The sequence below is a fragment of the Haliotis cracherodii genome, unplaced genomic scaffold, assembly GCF_022045235.1.
Source record: "Haliotis cracherodii isolate W230 unplaced genomic scaffold, xgHalCrac1.p SCAF_8, whole genome shotgun sequence".
NCBI lineage: Eukaryota > Metazoa > Mollusca > Gastropoda > Lepetellida > Haliotidae > Haliotis > Haliotis cracherodii.
In genome coordinates, this window is record NW_027266341.1 from 31,815,153 (window position 1) to 31,830,801 (window position 15,649).

Sequence of the window (15,649 nt, forward strand, 5' to 3'; positions counted from 1 at the left end):
AAAATTGTCTTCATGTACAGTACTAAATCCGCCTGATAAACACGATGGAGGGTGTGCACATAGTAAACACTTCATGACTTCATCACACGTATGGTTCTCTATAGACGTATGTGTAGTCACTCAATCCGTTTGTCAATAATTGGTCTACACATTGTGTGAGGACCCAAAAGAATGGCTCTCCTCCTCAGTTGTATTGTTTGCACTGTCTACCAGTTGTTGATTCTGTTTCGGGCTTTTCTTCCTCTACACTTGTCACAGAGGAAGAAGATGATGAACACCAGGAGCTCAGTGATCTCCATGACTGTCAAGATGCTAGCTCCGAGGCACAATCCCGTCTGACCCCCGATATTGGCTGTAAAACAACACAAACGTTGCATGAACATCTACATCAATAACAATCATTGAAACTCTGAGGGCGGTGTGGTTAACGCGTTCGCTCGTCACGTCGAACGTCTGGGTTCGATTCCCTTTATGTATACAATGTGCGAAGAAAAAAGGTGTAAAACCAAATGCAACCACTCAGTCAATCAATCAAACTCCAAAAGAGCTACATGGTCGTTATATGTTGCAGACATGCTGTATTTGTAATTTGGAGATATACCAAAATACGTTTATTTTTCTTGATTAAGTATTTAAAAAAAAAAAAAACACCCTTTCCGACTGTTGGTTTTGTAAGTTGGCTTTAACACTATTTGGAATAGTATTCCAGTTGAAACTCAAGGGCACAGGTATGTTGATGACAGCGAACATATTATACATATAGGTTATCACGCGAGTGTGTTTGGGGATGGAAAATATCCTGCATTAGGAATAAACATTGTATTTAGCATATAATGTCATTCTTTAATTCTGTGCTTGAAACTGGCTTTCCCTCTCTCACAAACATTACCGAAACATTGCAAGTTTTCCTGGAATGCTCACATTAATATTTATTACGTCCCAGGGTAAGTGATGTGTCAGTTGGACAGTGGCCAGTATAGTTACAACTAAAATCTGTTTCTTATGCAGTGGCGAAGCAGCATATACGCAAAACAACAATTGTTTTTACTTGCCTTTCGTGGCAATCCATCGGTCTGCCCTTTGTCAAAGGGAAGCTTCTCTAACCCTAGTCTATGAGAAGTCACGGCCACGTTCAGATGTTGGCCTTTCGGCCTGTCCTGTCATAACTTTACGAAGTGCAGTCAGATGTACACACAGCGACAAAACGAAACAAGGTAACAATTCAAACATATGTCGGCCAAATACAACTATTTTAATTTGTGGAAAAGGTTCCAAGCCGCTGAGGTCTACAAGCACAGATATGGCTACTGATCCCGCTTGGCTAGGACAAGTGACCTCGCAATATTGTTTCGCAATTTATGTCTCCAAAGTTGCCCAAACTTGTAAAATGCCTTAGCTACGTCAACAGTTAGACACTGGTTTTCAGTATATTAGACTATTCTTTTGATAATGATATCAATTATCCCAGTAGTTTCTCCAGACTCCCGATAGTTAATTCTGACTCGATCACTGAATTACAAGGGCGACGCCATGTTTGTTTGTTAACAGTGAAAGTAGTGACCTTTGATATTTCCATCTTTATCCGCATATCCGTTGGCTTTATCCTGCAGAGAAACCTTCCAATTATATGATAATAGACCAGACGCTGATATTAGAGACCGGTATCCTTTCATGACTAAGGGACGAAACTCTGCCCAGTGAATTGCGACACTTCATGCCACATTGTCACCCGTTCGAAGCTGAATGATATAGAGTACCTTCCGCAAAGGAACAATACCACTAGTGAACAGTAAACACTTACAAAACAGCGAGGCCACCGAATATTGAGGTTGTTGTGTGATGGTTGTCACCATCATCTGGTCGTAAAACACTCTCAGCTCCAGTAAGTTGTCTCTGAATAATAAACAACATCAAATACTTATATATCTGGGAGTTAGGCCATCGATACTTTGAAAACCCTTGATCATGGGCATGGCATTGACAGATTAAGGATCATAATCGAGGAAAAAAATGGGATTCAAACCCGCTATCGTGGCGCCAAGAAGTTACATCTTTGCAAAGACAGTTCTGGCGCATTCCTTGTCCCAAAACTTGTATCATCGTCGACAGTAAATTTTCATACGGTACGTTTGTTTGACACCGCACTCAACAATAAGCGACGGTGGCCTGTGACCAATGGTTGACATCATGATCATCTATCTACACACTTGGGATACGGTGATGTGCATCAACCAAATCATCGAGCCTGACTATCCGATCCCGTTAGTCACCTTTAACAACAAGCATGGGTTGCTGAAGACCGATTCTACCCTGGATCGTCACTGCGCTCAGATGGAAAGCCGTTTGTTGCTGGTTATTCAGTGAGGAAAACCATTCAGTAAGTACGTTCCACTGTACTATACATGCCTTATAATAACAACATTTAGGCATTTATGTTAAGATAGGATTAATGAGTTTTCAAGTTTGCAGCTGTTATTGCGTTATTCGATCTCCAGAAATTTAGTTTTGGGCGAAATTTATTAAAATTGAAACACTGGTTACAAGATTTATTGTGAGTATTTTGATGTAATAGCTTTAGGAACATCAATGGAGAGCAACATAACAACCAAGGTTGGAAAATAAAGGCTATACTGTACGGAAGTCTTACTGCATGCTCTCCTTAGTATGAGCCTTCGTGGTGTTGAGGAAACTGTTGACCCAGACGCTGGCTGGGAAGGAGCTGGAGGACACCTGGGCAGTGTATCTGTCAAACATGCACTCGCTGGCACACCTGCATTCCCTCACGAAGTTACCGTCTTTGGACACTGATCCTTGTAAAGTAAAATAGCATTTATCAATGTATTATACCCTGTAACAACTTGGCTAGCCCTTGATTGTGGGTTCTGTTACAGGTACGGGAGTTGATAATTAAAGATTTGCTTAATAGGGAAACCTTATAATGTGGACATTACATGATGGCATGGAGGTATACCCACAAAAACTTGAGTTGAGCGACCGTTTCGCTGTGACAAGTCAGTAAAATATGCAGTGGACTGTGACCTTTGGAAAAAGGACAAACTTGAGAAATTGAAAGTGAATATTTGCAGAAAAATGGGCTCAACACCAAAAGCCAAAAAGACACGATCGGATACAAACACAACACTAAGGAAGGATGCAGGATTCCCCTTCCCATGCAACCCTAAAGAGATGGAGAGTGGAGTAGAGTGAAAGGGAGAGCTTTAAGACGACCCCCGTTCTGTAATGCTTGCAGCTTCAGCAACTTCTGACTCCAGCCCATGCCATGCCAATTAATTGAACCGAATTGTTATCCTACGAAGATGAATGTACAAGGCCAGGATTTCATGTTGCAGAAATTCTGCGTACTTTAGTGCTTGCATCACAGTAATTTTAAAATGGAAGAGGCCTGACCTCGTTGTACGAGAAAGACTGGTATGTTACCAGTAAATAGTCACTTTACTCACCAACAAAGGGCCTATAACAACTATCCAGTTTCACCAACGAGCACATAAGACCATCCCCTACAATGAAAATCAATACATACTGCTATTGAAGTGTCATGAACAGTATGCAAAGAGTTTATTCCAAAGTGTTTATGTGTTGGGGTGTGTGGGTAGATGTATGTATGTATGTATGTATGTATGTATGTATGTATGTATGTATGTATGTATGTATGTATGTATGTATGTATGTATGTGTGTGTGTCAAGGTGTCTTAAATCTTATCTTGGCACGGTCACCGCTCACTCGCAATATTGTCGCAGCCGTAACAGTGTTTGTGTGTGTGTGTGTACACACACACACACACACACACACACACACACACACACACACACACACACACACACACACACACACACACACACACACACACACGTCACAATGTAAGTGCAGTAATCTTTGATGCTACGTTAAACCCCATTTCACCTCGCCTCACCATAGTCATAATAAATATCTTCCAAAGTGTCGATTGCACGATTCCGACTTTATCACGAGCATGTGCTTAAGAGTCACTATCACACAGTGATGATACAAGGTGTCCGCGAAAAGGTGAACTGAAACTGAAAGTCATGGAATTTGTCACAGTTTTCTTGGGCAAGTTTATGACATATATCGTTTTCACAATCATTCAGTTAATGAAGTGAATTTTGAAAATCGTCATGCCAAGATGAAATATAACTCTTAGCTGGTGAATCACAAGCATTGGTGGTATGGCATTTCAAAGTTGCCCAGGCAAGATTTGTCGACTTTGGGCGCAATGTTGGTGACATGGCGCTATTAGAGATCGGCCAAGATCAGGAAGACCCTACATCACCACGTGCAGCAGAATCCGAGAAAAAAGGGTTTATATTGACGATATTTGACCTCAGATTAATCAACTTCAGTAGTTCCAGTGATGTCGATTACATCATCAAATGAGGCTTCCCCAATATTGGCATAGCGTCCTGTTTGATGACGAATTATGTTTCCTTCCCGGTGACATGGGAGGATCCTTGTGTATCAATGACGGAATAAGCGTTATGTCAGCACGACAGAAGTGTACGTCAATGTCAACGAGGGTCAGTTAATCTGCAGCAATTTTACCAAAATCTTCAGGTAGAATGGGCGGACATTCTACAAGGTGTCACCCACAGGCTTCTTGGTTCCACGGCGGGAGGAGTCGTGCAGTTCTTTAGGCAAGTAGTGCACACACATTGTACTAGGCTTAACGACTGCCGTGCTTGAGATAGCACAAACTTCTCCATTTGAGATTGATCTTTTCTATGTAATCTTTCAAACACACACATATCCGCGTATGGCCTTTAAGCCATGTAGATGTCACAGATTGAATCCCTTTAAAACCACATGTTCGTTTCTTTGTGGGGTGATAGTAAATAGGTAGATTTGTTTGTTTGCCGCACTCAACAATATTCCAGCTGTATGACGGCCTAAGTAGGTAGAATACATAGTGTACACAAGAGTACAAAAGAGTACAATTCATAAACTCGACTTTTGGACTAGGTAGTTACAATGATTATAATGATGATGTATATTGTGGTGGTGATTGTGGTGGTGATGATGTTTATGTTGTTGCGAGAATCGGAATGCCATAAAGCTTGGGAAGTATCTTGAAGAACATATTGTCTCATTTGAAGCATTGTTGACTGTTTTCTTATAAAGTATTACTTAAATTCCTCCAAACATTTCTGTCTCTAGGTATCAATCCTATAAGGTAAAACTAACTGACTATAGCATTCCATTTAATATGAACTACGTCTCCTTTGAACATGAAATAAAAACGTTTCTAAAATGAGTCAAAAACTTACGTGGGTCAACAGGTCCGACACATCCACACACATTGAAAGCCTTCATCTGAACACACTCTATTAAGCAATGTTTGTAGGTATAGGGGGAGTAGTACTTGAGAGGGTTGACAAACTCAGGACTGTTTGTGTCCACACATTTAATATCATCAAATGCCGTGTAGGGAGAGGGCTGGTACAGATACTACAAACAAAGCCACAAGTTATTCATATTTTCTTTGCTTCTATGTCAAGGGTCAGAAGAATGTTAAAGTGTGAGTATTGACATTGTATCAGTAAGATAAAACAAAACCCGTTTCATAATAAGGTCATAAATAAATTTCATGGATATTGATCATGTGATTTTATAAATTAAACCAATAACCACTTGAGATAATTGATAGAGGCATCACGGCTTCCCTTCAAAACGTTTCTCTTATGAAATATGCTCATGATCTTCTGCAGATTTGTAAAGATTAAGTCACGAAAGATTTTCATTATTGTACCATATGACTCTGATGTTCGGTCATTTATCAAACTTTGTACAAAAAGTCCTTGAAAGTCGTTTAGGGCATTGGAATACACAATAGCATCCTAAAACGAGCAACTATACATCATCAATGGGAATTGACAACATATACATTACATGTGTAAAACAAGTAAAGAACACAGTTGACTGGACGTGAATGTAAATGTGTATAAATATGTGTAACAGAGGAAGAGATATTCAAAAGTATCTCACTGTGGCCATTCTTCATTGTAGCTGTCAACTTTTTCTGGGGCATAAGAAAGATGCGTCTTTGATGAAAAGGCTGCTATTGAAAACATATCACTTTGCAATCATAGTAGTTATTCAGAAGTACCCACCTGAGTCTTTTGCAAGGCAACATATGTAGAGAACCCGGGAGCGGCCATCACGACAGTGGTGCTTGCGTCTGGGTGTAGACGTGGATTATGGAGTGAAACCTGCATATTCACACAGGACTTTCTTATTGTGTCCATTTTACATTATTACATTGTGATCTACACATCTATTCTGCTTTTATCACAGGGTATTCATACAAGTATGTCTATGAAAACAGACAAATTCATACAAAACTGCTACAGTGTTTGCAGGGTTCGCGTTTTACTTGGCTCCTGTCTAACGAGACGGATATAGGGCTGGAGCCAGTTTATGGATGAGCACTTCCGGTCCTGCCAGAAGCACCCTCCCTAAATAAAGGTCGAGAGTATTACAGAGTTGAACTGAACCAACTGAGAAACGTGTAGTTGCATTGCACAATAGATTAAAGTACTTACTGCACTACATGCACAAATGTTTGTTTGTTTGTTGTTTAACGCACCCAGCAATATTCCAACTTTATGAAGGCGGTCTGTAATTAATCGAGTCTGGATTAGACAATCCAGTGATTGACACCAAGAGCATCGATCTACGCGACTGGGATACGATGACATGCATCAGCCAAGCACCACCCTATACAGTTGGTCGTATCTTACGACAAGCATAGTTGCCTTTTAAGGCAAGCATTGGTTGCTGAAGACCAATACATTATTGTATGTATGTAAACGTAGATTCACTCAGTTCTAATGCGATGTATAAGGGGTGTGTAAACCATGACAGTTTATTCGATGTGAAATGTATCACCTTGTTTTAACACTGAAGGATAGCTTAGATATTTATTTGTCAGTTTAGCAGATGTTAAAAGGGCGTAAATCTAAACTTGGTTACTTTGAGAAAACGTGATTTACCTTAATCCCCGCGGCCATGTTTCCCCTGAATGTGTAGTCGTTCTGACTGGTCTTGAAAATGATGATGAGGTTCGCATCCTCACCTGCCGTCCTAGCTTTGACAATATCACTGGCATTGTAGTTGAAGGTGTGGCACAGTCCTTCAGTAGTGAAAACAGGTCGGAACCTGGTCATGCAATCAAAGATTTCACCACCAAAGATACATTGATACAGCATCTTGGATCCTTCCATAGACATATTCTTCCACCATTCTAAAGACAATGGTTCCTGAAACACCTCTGAAGTTGGTGCAGAAAATGGGATATTTCGTATCCGTCCAAAAGAAACATTGAAAAAATAGGCCTCCATTTCTGGGTAAACGCCAAGACGAGTGTTGTTGAGAGTGCATCTGTTGCAGATGGTGACGGCAGGGAACTCGATGGAGCTCTGGATACTTGGAGTGACCTTGGTGACGGTGGGGTAGCTATAATAGTTTCCTATCTCCTCCACGAGGTTATAGATGAGGAACGCCAAACTTGAACACAGAGCAAGCATCCACAGCAATCTGTCCATGGAAGATGACGAGAGTGAGTATTGTTAAGTTGTTTTGGGTATGGCCTGTGTATATCACAGAGCCTTTCATAGTGTAATTCGATTTATAGTAGATGCACCAATGATCGACCTGCGGATTTTGCAGTTGCAAATGCAAAGTAGTACCCCTACCTTGTAATATATAATACTTACAACGCTGTAGGAGACAAATGCGAAATTGCAATTGGTTGATTGTTATTCCAAAGGAAATAATCTTGGGTAACGTTAGCCTTTCTCTAACATATAGAATCCAAGCAATTTTAAAACACAAAGGTTTTCGTCACTTCCATTGTTTGTCAAAGAACTGCAAAAGCCGTAACTCTTTCATCGATTCGTATACGTGGGCCAATGTCTAGAAATCAATACAAGGATTCTAGTGATAAGATGATAAAGTCCCAATCCAAAGGAGAGTCGTCCGCTTGAACGGAATAGGGAAATGAATAGACCTTTTTGCAAAAAGATGCGAAAATATTACACAAAATCCAGAAAGCGTTTAAACGAAAATGGAAGTTTAAAAAATATACAAATGTTCTGTTTTTGCAACAGTACATAAAGGAGTCATAACATATCATAAATTACATACTAAAAAGGACAGTACGTCGACGGTTCTGTGTGTTTTGTTGATCATGCACATTTAATTCTTGAACGAAAACAATAGAACATCACACAACGAAGTTGACAACGTAAGCGATGTGCAGAGTAGACTGGCTTGTCATGTTTGTTGAATGTATTTGAGGCAAATTGGAGAGAAAACTCGTGTGACTTTCCTACGGGTGAGTTACAAAATACAAATTGCCAAAGGTGTTAAATTAGAAGCCATTGTTAATCAAAGTCTAGATTACATTGTAAATATGCCACCCACAGTTCTTTAGGGCCAGCTAGGTTTCTATGTCACATCGTCAAACCTTACACAGTCTATTCATGTGTTTTTCATCTGTTTCATTTTGGACGAGTCAACACATTCAGGTAAACATAACGTTCAATGAGAAAATATCCTAAAACATAAAAAACTATTTTCATTTGCGTATTTATCCTCCACGTGCTGTCATCAAAGTCCAACAGAGAGCTAGCGATAGTCACTTTGATGTGTAAAGTTGTATTGTCCTACAAATGTGGTGTGCTCAATGGAGCAGAAAACAAGGCGTGCAGATTCGAGTTATCGGCTCGTTTACAAATCAAAGCTTCAGAACGGTCGACGGCCTGTCCCCTAAATCACAAACGTAGAAGTGAAGCTAAATATTCACCTTAAGATATTTGAAAATAATAAACTACAAAGCATATGAAGAGAAAGTTGGAGCATATAAAATCGAAAAATTCTATGAAGGTTTTAAAGACATCAACTCAGAAGAATGACAGCAAAATGAGACATTGTGATGATTTGGAAGAAGTAAACATAGGTAATATCTTTATGATAATATAAATGACAGACGAAATTACAGACTACAGACCTACATTGTGGTGGAAACGACAATTTTATCGATTGTTTTGGTATATTTGTATGTTGCATCATTACAGGTTGGATTACGTTGGACAACATGCATCTACTCACAAGTAAACTTTAGAACAAGAAAATAACTCTTTTTGAAAGCATTTGAAAATGTATGGAGCTGGAGTGGTAAAACAGATAAATTCTTTACTTTGGTACAGAATATGTGAAAGATCATTTAAAGCCATGAGTGCTAGCATTAGTGTTCTAATGAGGACAGTTCGATGTTTTGTATACTGTTCTAACTACAGCTACCGATACTGTTAATTTGGGGAATATCTTATCTTTACTGTATGAAGTGGAAATTCAGTGTATCTATGAACAAAATTGCTGTATGTGGTAGTGGTAATCTTAAGATTAATACAGTCTCATTCAAATACGGACATTATAATATTATACGAATATTTCTGTTTCCCAGACTCGATTATTACAGGCCAACGTTATATAGCTGTGAAGCTACATAAGAAAGAAAAAAGAATAAACAAAAAAACAATAACATGCCTAGGTTAAGTACAACGACACCTACCCACGAATGCTAAACGGGCTGATCGAAGGAGGTTTAATCTTGTCAACTGCATGAAGGCCTGTCGATTGACTGAATTTGATCCACAGATCTTTCAATCCGTACTTTGGCGAACGCCGGTCTGCATCAAACTTGACAGTCTCCGTCTTCTTCTCATCCACACTCATTGTTTCTGTAGGCGAAAGTTTATTTCGTGATGAGGCCCCAATCAAATACAGAAATATTCATGGTTAATATAGTTACAAGTAGGTTAATTTTACCATACTGAAACCGGTAGAGCTTGAACTTCACAACGCTGGCACCTGGTGTTATCACTTTCAACTGTTATGCATAAGAATACAAAGAAATGAAATCAGCTATAATCAACTGTTAACAAGATGGCGAAACAATATTTAACACTGACTTGACTAAACGTATCGTAATCATTATTATTCACAGTTACTTTTGTCATTATAATATGTCCACATTTCATCGGGCACTTCAAACGTTCTTCTGAAAATATGCTATATTTCATTCTTCATAATACCATGGCTATCAAGAAAACAGCGTTATCACTGTTTGTGTCACTGAAACACTAGGGGGTGATATTGCAACCGCTTGTGTTAACTAGTTAACACTAAGGGTTGATGCTGTGCATGCATCGTGCATGTTCTCAGGTGAGAGGTGAAACTGGTCTTCGGGACATTTGGACCTTATAAAGCAGATTACAATTCACTTATTCACTCTCTATGTTGAGAAAATTGACAAACATTCCTTGTATTTCTTGTATCACTGCTCAGAATACCCAAAACATAACACTTGTCATTTGTACTTTTAAAATATGAAAAACATTAATAAAATGTGATTATTTTAAAAAAAATGTGTATAACATTCTTAAAACATAACCATTCATCTTTTCGTAAATTAGTGCTGCATCTCAATAGTTTGTTCACCTTCTTTTGATATTACTATTTTATGTCAAATGATAAGAGTCCTATTTAAATAGCCACAATTAGCACATGTTTTGTGACAGGATTTATACGCCATCACCGCCGCATTTTTATTCTCTACCTCAATAGACCATATATGAGTCATGTAGATCTGGGGACTGCGTTTGACGCATGCAATGTTGAGTTCAAGACCAACTTCACTGGAATGTCAATGTGTTCGATTTTTCTCTTTTCTCTTGTTGTCAATAATTGAGAAACGGGCAAACTTGCTGGTTTGGGGGAACAGGGTCTTGCCCTTTTTCACAATGGTGTTCTCTTCAACATTTCCACTCGTCTCAACATGTTTTAACAAGATAGAGTAACGTACCCAAGCGGTAAAATATTATAAGAAGCACCAATTTCATCAATTTACGACCACAATATAAGAGTTAGAACAATGTCCCTTAAATACCAAACTGAAAGCGGCTTTGACCTTGGGCCCTCATATGTCAAAGACTTATCAATCCTACTACCCTTGGATACACACCCCACACCCTTCACCCGCTCCCCCATCCCCACTCACTTGCAAACCTCACCCAGGATCCCCTCTCTTCCTGCAACGGTTTTGATCTTACATAAACGACAACGTCAACCCTTTAGCGTAAACATTCAAGAAATGAACAGTAGAGGTTGCAGTTGTTAGTGTCCATAGTTACACTAAGATTAGGTGAACGCAAGAGGTTGTGACAAGGCCCCTTCTCTGAAATAAATATTTTATGGCACCAATCTTCGAACTCAAGTCGTGATAAGTATGGATTCTCTTAGATCAGTTGTGACTTCAGTAGTTTCTGAGAAAACTGGTCCCCATTGTGAACACTATGCAGGATGAAATAATAAGAAGGCCCCAAACTGTGTAAAAAATGAGTTAACGCATCAATTTTCCGCTCATTCTTGACTAGTATCTCTAACAAAAGCATGTAACATCGGAAGTCCCTGAGAAACCTGTCCCCATTTCACGCAATATGCACAAAGTTGAAAATCATTGAGCAAGCGCCATTACTCGGTGAAAATGACTATAAGACACTACTTTTCGAACTCGTTTAAGATCGTGACCAGTAACATGAGTGTGTAAAAATTCATTCTCAAACTTAAATAGTTTTGGAGACAATTCGTCCCCACTAAGGAACGTACGGATGAACGAACTCCGTTCCAATATTCCCCGCCCAACATGGTGTGCCTTCAAGACTAGTATTCTGCTTTATGTGCATATAATGTAGATGGGTGTAGGTAATAGGACACCTTTATCATCTATATATGTGACATGACACCATTTGTGTGAATATATAACTAGAATTACTGTGAACAATATATTCATATGTATGACAAAGAGACGAAAACCTTACCTTCTGTTTGAATGTCATCATTCCATCAAAGTTAATGTAAATATTAAACTATAATCTTGTATAGAACGTAAACACTGACAACTTACATGGTATTTGAATGCCACTGCACCGTCAAAGTTAATCTAAGCATGGAACTAGGATCTGCTTCTGTTAAAGATATGTTGACTTTACCTTTTCTCGGATGTTTTCACTTCCTACTCCGCTTAACTTCAGTCCGACCTTCAATGCAGGTATGTATGTTACACGGACGCCAGTGTGGTCTGACAGTTCTACAACAGCCGGTCTGTAAATAACTTGTGCTGGATGGACCCAAGAGATTCAAATGCATTTTGCAACCGTCACTGCTGAAGCTGGTTACTGATCAACAAATATTGAATGAACGAGAGACAATACCGTCCAATAAATGATTTTTACGAACACAAATACACCCAGCATAAATTTAGAGTGTTGTAAGAATAATGAGAAGCGCATACTATTGGTTCCATTTCCCATGCGTAAAGTCAACACTGTCAACGACCATGATTCGTGCATTAAAGCTAGGTTCGAGATGGATTGTAGAAAAATATGTTTGTCATTCCCAAACGACTGTTTGACATTTGTCTCTGTCCATAGTGTCTGACTTTGAATATCAATCAGATTGTAAAGAGAAGAATGGATCATTGAAAATCAGTGAAGTGATCAAGCAGAGCCTGTTCTGCTCTACCGGTTCCACCTACCTCTCACACAAAAGCAATAAAATATGGAAGGTTCATTTGTAAGGGGAGTTAAAACTCAATGTGTAGGTCATCGCAAGGCCTAGCATCGCCGCCCAGTGTTTTACATATCATTCCTGAAAGGACTTCAGCAGGGATTTGACTGAAAAGCTGAGTTGAAAGTAAAACGTGTCTTAGAGAGAGGGTGTCCATAGTTGACTGACTGAATGAATACTGCATTATCCCGCATCAGCAGTTTTGTAGCTATTCACAACGAGAGCCTGGTCATTTAACTTTATCATTTGGATGTAAAGAACAATCTAAGAAGCATGGTGTCGAAGTTCACATAAAACGACAGTCAAATAACAGAGACAAAGTAGAAAAAAGCAATTACAATTTGAGACTGAAATTTATATTCGATACATTTCTTTTAGGAATCTTAAATTCTTACGTTTATGATTTTTAGTAAAAGAGAACATGCGCGAGGACCATAATCTATGATGGCAATTTCGTCAATACAGACGCTCACTGGATTGTCTGGTCCAGACCGCCGTCATATAGCTGGAGTGCGGCGTTAAACAACAACAAACCAACCAACCATTACTGACGCGTCAGGTAACCATGGTTTCAGAGATTTTTGAAGGGGTCGTTGGACGATTGGCTATAGCCGACAGAATGGGTGCAGAATAGATGGACTAAAGGTATAACTATGTTCGTGCTGTTTCCAGTTGTACTGGCAGATTTCATTGTTGCTCAACGCCGCACTAAAAATATTCCAGCTATATCGTAAATAATCCAATCTGGACCAGACAATTCAGTGATTTACATCATGACCATCGATCTACAGAGTTGGTATACGATGACATACACTGAGTCACCGAGGCTGACCACTGAAGCCCGTTAGTCCCTCTTACGACAAGCATGGGTTGCTGAACACAAATTCTTCTTGATACGGCAGTAGTACTACTGAGAAAACATTTAAAAAAGCAAGCGAGTTTTGCTTGTATGTGGCATCCAAGCTGTGGTAGCAATTATCAATAAACAATCAGCAAAACCACTTCGAAAAGCACATTGATTAGACGCTGATACTTCTCTGTTTACAGCATACTATCTTGTTTAGAGAATTGTATATTCCTACTCATGCGCATGTTATAGTTTATTCGCTTTTGATATTTCACTGGTCCAGGTTCAAGGATGCAGCATCGCGGGCAGAGACACCGGCATTCATGTACCACAGGGTACACTGACGACGGATGTGTAACGAGTTGTGCAGTCTTCTCTCGCACTCAGTACATGGACCCTGTAAGAGGCGGCAAAAAAAACACTTAATATATTCCACGTCTCTTTGACGCGAAACGTTTGGACCGCTTCGGTTGATCACCTTATCGCGCATTTCCCTTAACAGGAAAATCTCCTCGCACGCCAGGTGTCGTACACATCGGCCCTAGAAAGAAAGCAAAAGCTCAATGATATGCATGAACTAACATCCCACATTCGTATTCAGAAAGGCTGACGATATGGCTGAAATATTGCCGATGTGACGTTCAATGTTAACTCACTCACTCACTCACTCACTCAGAAAGGCTGATCGGAATTGTGAGGCGGAAAAAGAATGCAGTCACCCAGTTGTCAATCAGAACTGATTTGCTGTCTATTATTTGCAGATTATTACATGCAGATTGTGTTTCAACTTATGAAAGTAAAGCGACAAAACCCTTTCCATAGCCAATAGATCAGAAATGTCTGCATAAAGCAGAGTCGATTGTACAATTCCAACTATATAATGAGCATGTGTTTATATATCACTATCAAATAGTAATGATACCAGGTGATACAAGTCGAAATAGAGAATTGCATCGGAAATCATTTTTGTCACTGATGTGTCAAATTTGGAAATGTCCTCCACATGTCTACCATAAAACGTTTTGAAGACATCTTTTTTCACAGCTGCATTCTAATGGATTCTTTAGAATCAGGGAGGGAGCATGTGTATGTGATCCGCGTGATGCGACCACAGCCTGGCACCGTCGTCTCATGCTCCCAACAAGTGTCTGGAAGGTTGCCAAGGGGAGATTGTTCTATTCTTCAGTTACAGCTATGCCGAGTTCCTGTAGAAATGCCGGAAGAACAGGGCGTCGTGAGCGGGCGATCTTCAACTCGTTCAACATGTGTTTCAATAGGGTTGAGGTCTGACGACCGGTCTGGACACTCCATGCGAACAACGGTCTTCTGCTCTAAGTAGGCATCGACGACCCTGGCACGATTAGGTCGTGTGTTATCGTCCATGAGGATGAAGTCCGGCCCGATTGCACCAGCATACTACTTCACGTACACATCAAGAATATCATCCCTGTAGCGTATAGTTGTCATCGCGCCCGCTGTAGGATATGGCGGTTTGTTCTTCCAGCTCTACAGATCCCACCCCAAATCATGATTGAGCTCCCTCCATGTTCGGATACGTTGGAAATCTTTCTCCTTGTCTACGCCACTCTTTGGCATGACGATCTGTGAAGTCAAGACATCAGTGAGTTAAAATCTAACACCGGCACTATTTCAACCATATCGTGACGAGATGCTATGCATTAGCGATACATATCTGTAAGTTTAATACAAACCTGTCATCGATGGACAGTACAATAACGAAAGTATCACAGATTCGATATAAAACTTGTTGAAAACATGTAAAACAAAATATAATCAGTAAACAACACGCTATAAAAACGGTCTACAGATCGCCAGGACCGGGGATCATGGAGACTTACAGTACTTTTGCTACCTGCATGGACCCTTACATCCTCCCTTCAGTTGTTGGCAATTATTGACAAATTTAGCCAAGCATTTAAACACATACGATTAAAAACGTGGCAGAAATAAATTCACTTTGAACGACATGCTCATTCGTGACCAACTCGTGTTATTCCGGGACAAGCCGAATAGCGACTCGTGCCCCTCTCATGGCCATTTTTGCGACCGGGCTCCGTCTTAGCGCAAACGGGCAAAAAACAATTGTCAACTCGTTGGGTAATGGTTCACACATCTT

At 39.9% G+C, this 15,649-nt stretch overlaps 1 protein-coding gene across 1 annotated transcript; it reads right to left on the bottom strand.

The window, feature by feature from the left end:
• Positions 1-206: 206 nt before the first annotated feature.
• LOC139450091 (acid-sensing ion channel 1A-like) lies at positions 207-12,163 on the bottom strand. The gene is made up of 9 exons (XM_071231728.1): positions 12,089-12,163; positions 9,610-9,778; positions 7,028-7,571; positions 6,146-6,244; positions 5,303-5,483; positions 3,462-3,518; positions 2,648-2,810; positions 1,802-1,893; positions 207-352 (listed from the first exon to the last, which is right to left on the bottom strand). The coding sequence occupies exons 2-9, from the start codon at positions 9,771-9,773 to the stop codon at positions 207-209; spliced, it is 1,446 nt and encodes a 481-aa protein (XP_071087829.1). The 5' UTR covers positions 9,774-9,778; positions 12,089-12,163.
• Positions 12,164-15,649: the final 3,486 nt, after the last annotated feature.

Bases quoted from the DNA above. Each gene is read 5' to 3' on its own strand.
- LOC139450091 (XM_071231728.1), bottom strand. From the start codon at position 9,773: ATGAGTGTGGATGAGAAGAAGACGGAGACTGTCAAGTTTGATGCAGAC. The intron at 3,519-5,302 runs GTAAGTTTTTGA...TTTTCATTGTAG, and splicing joins TGTCGGACCTGTTGACCCAC to GGGATGGTCTTATGTGCTCG. The intron at 2,811-3,461 runs GTGAGTAAAGTG...TTACTTTACAAG, and splicing joins TTGTTATAGGCCCTTTGTTG to GATCAGTGTCCAAAGACGGT.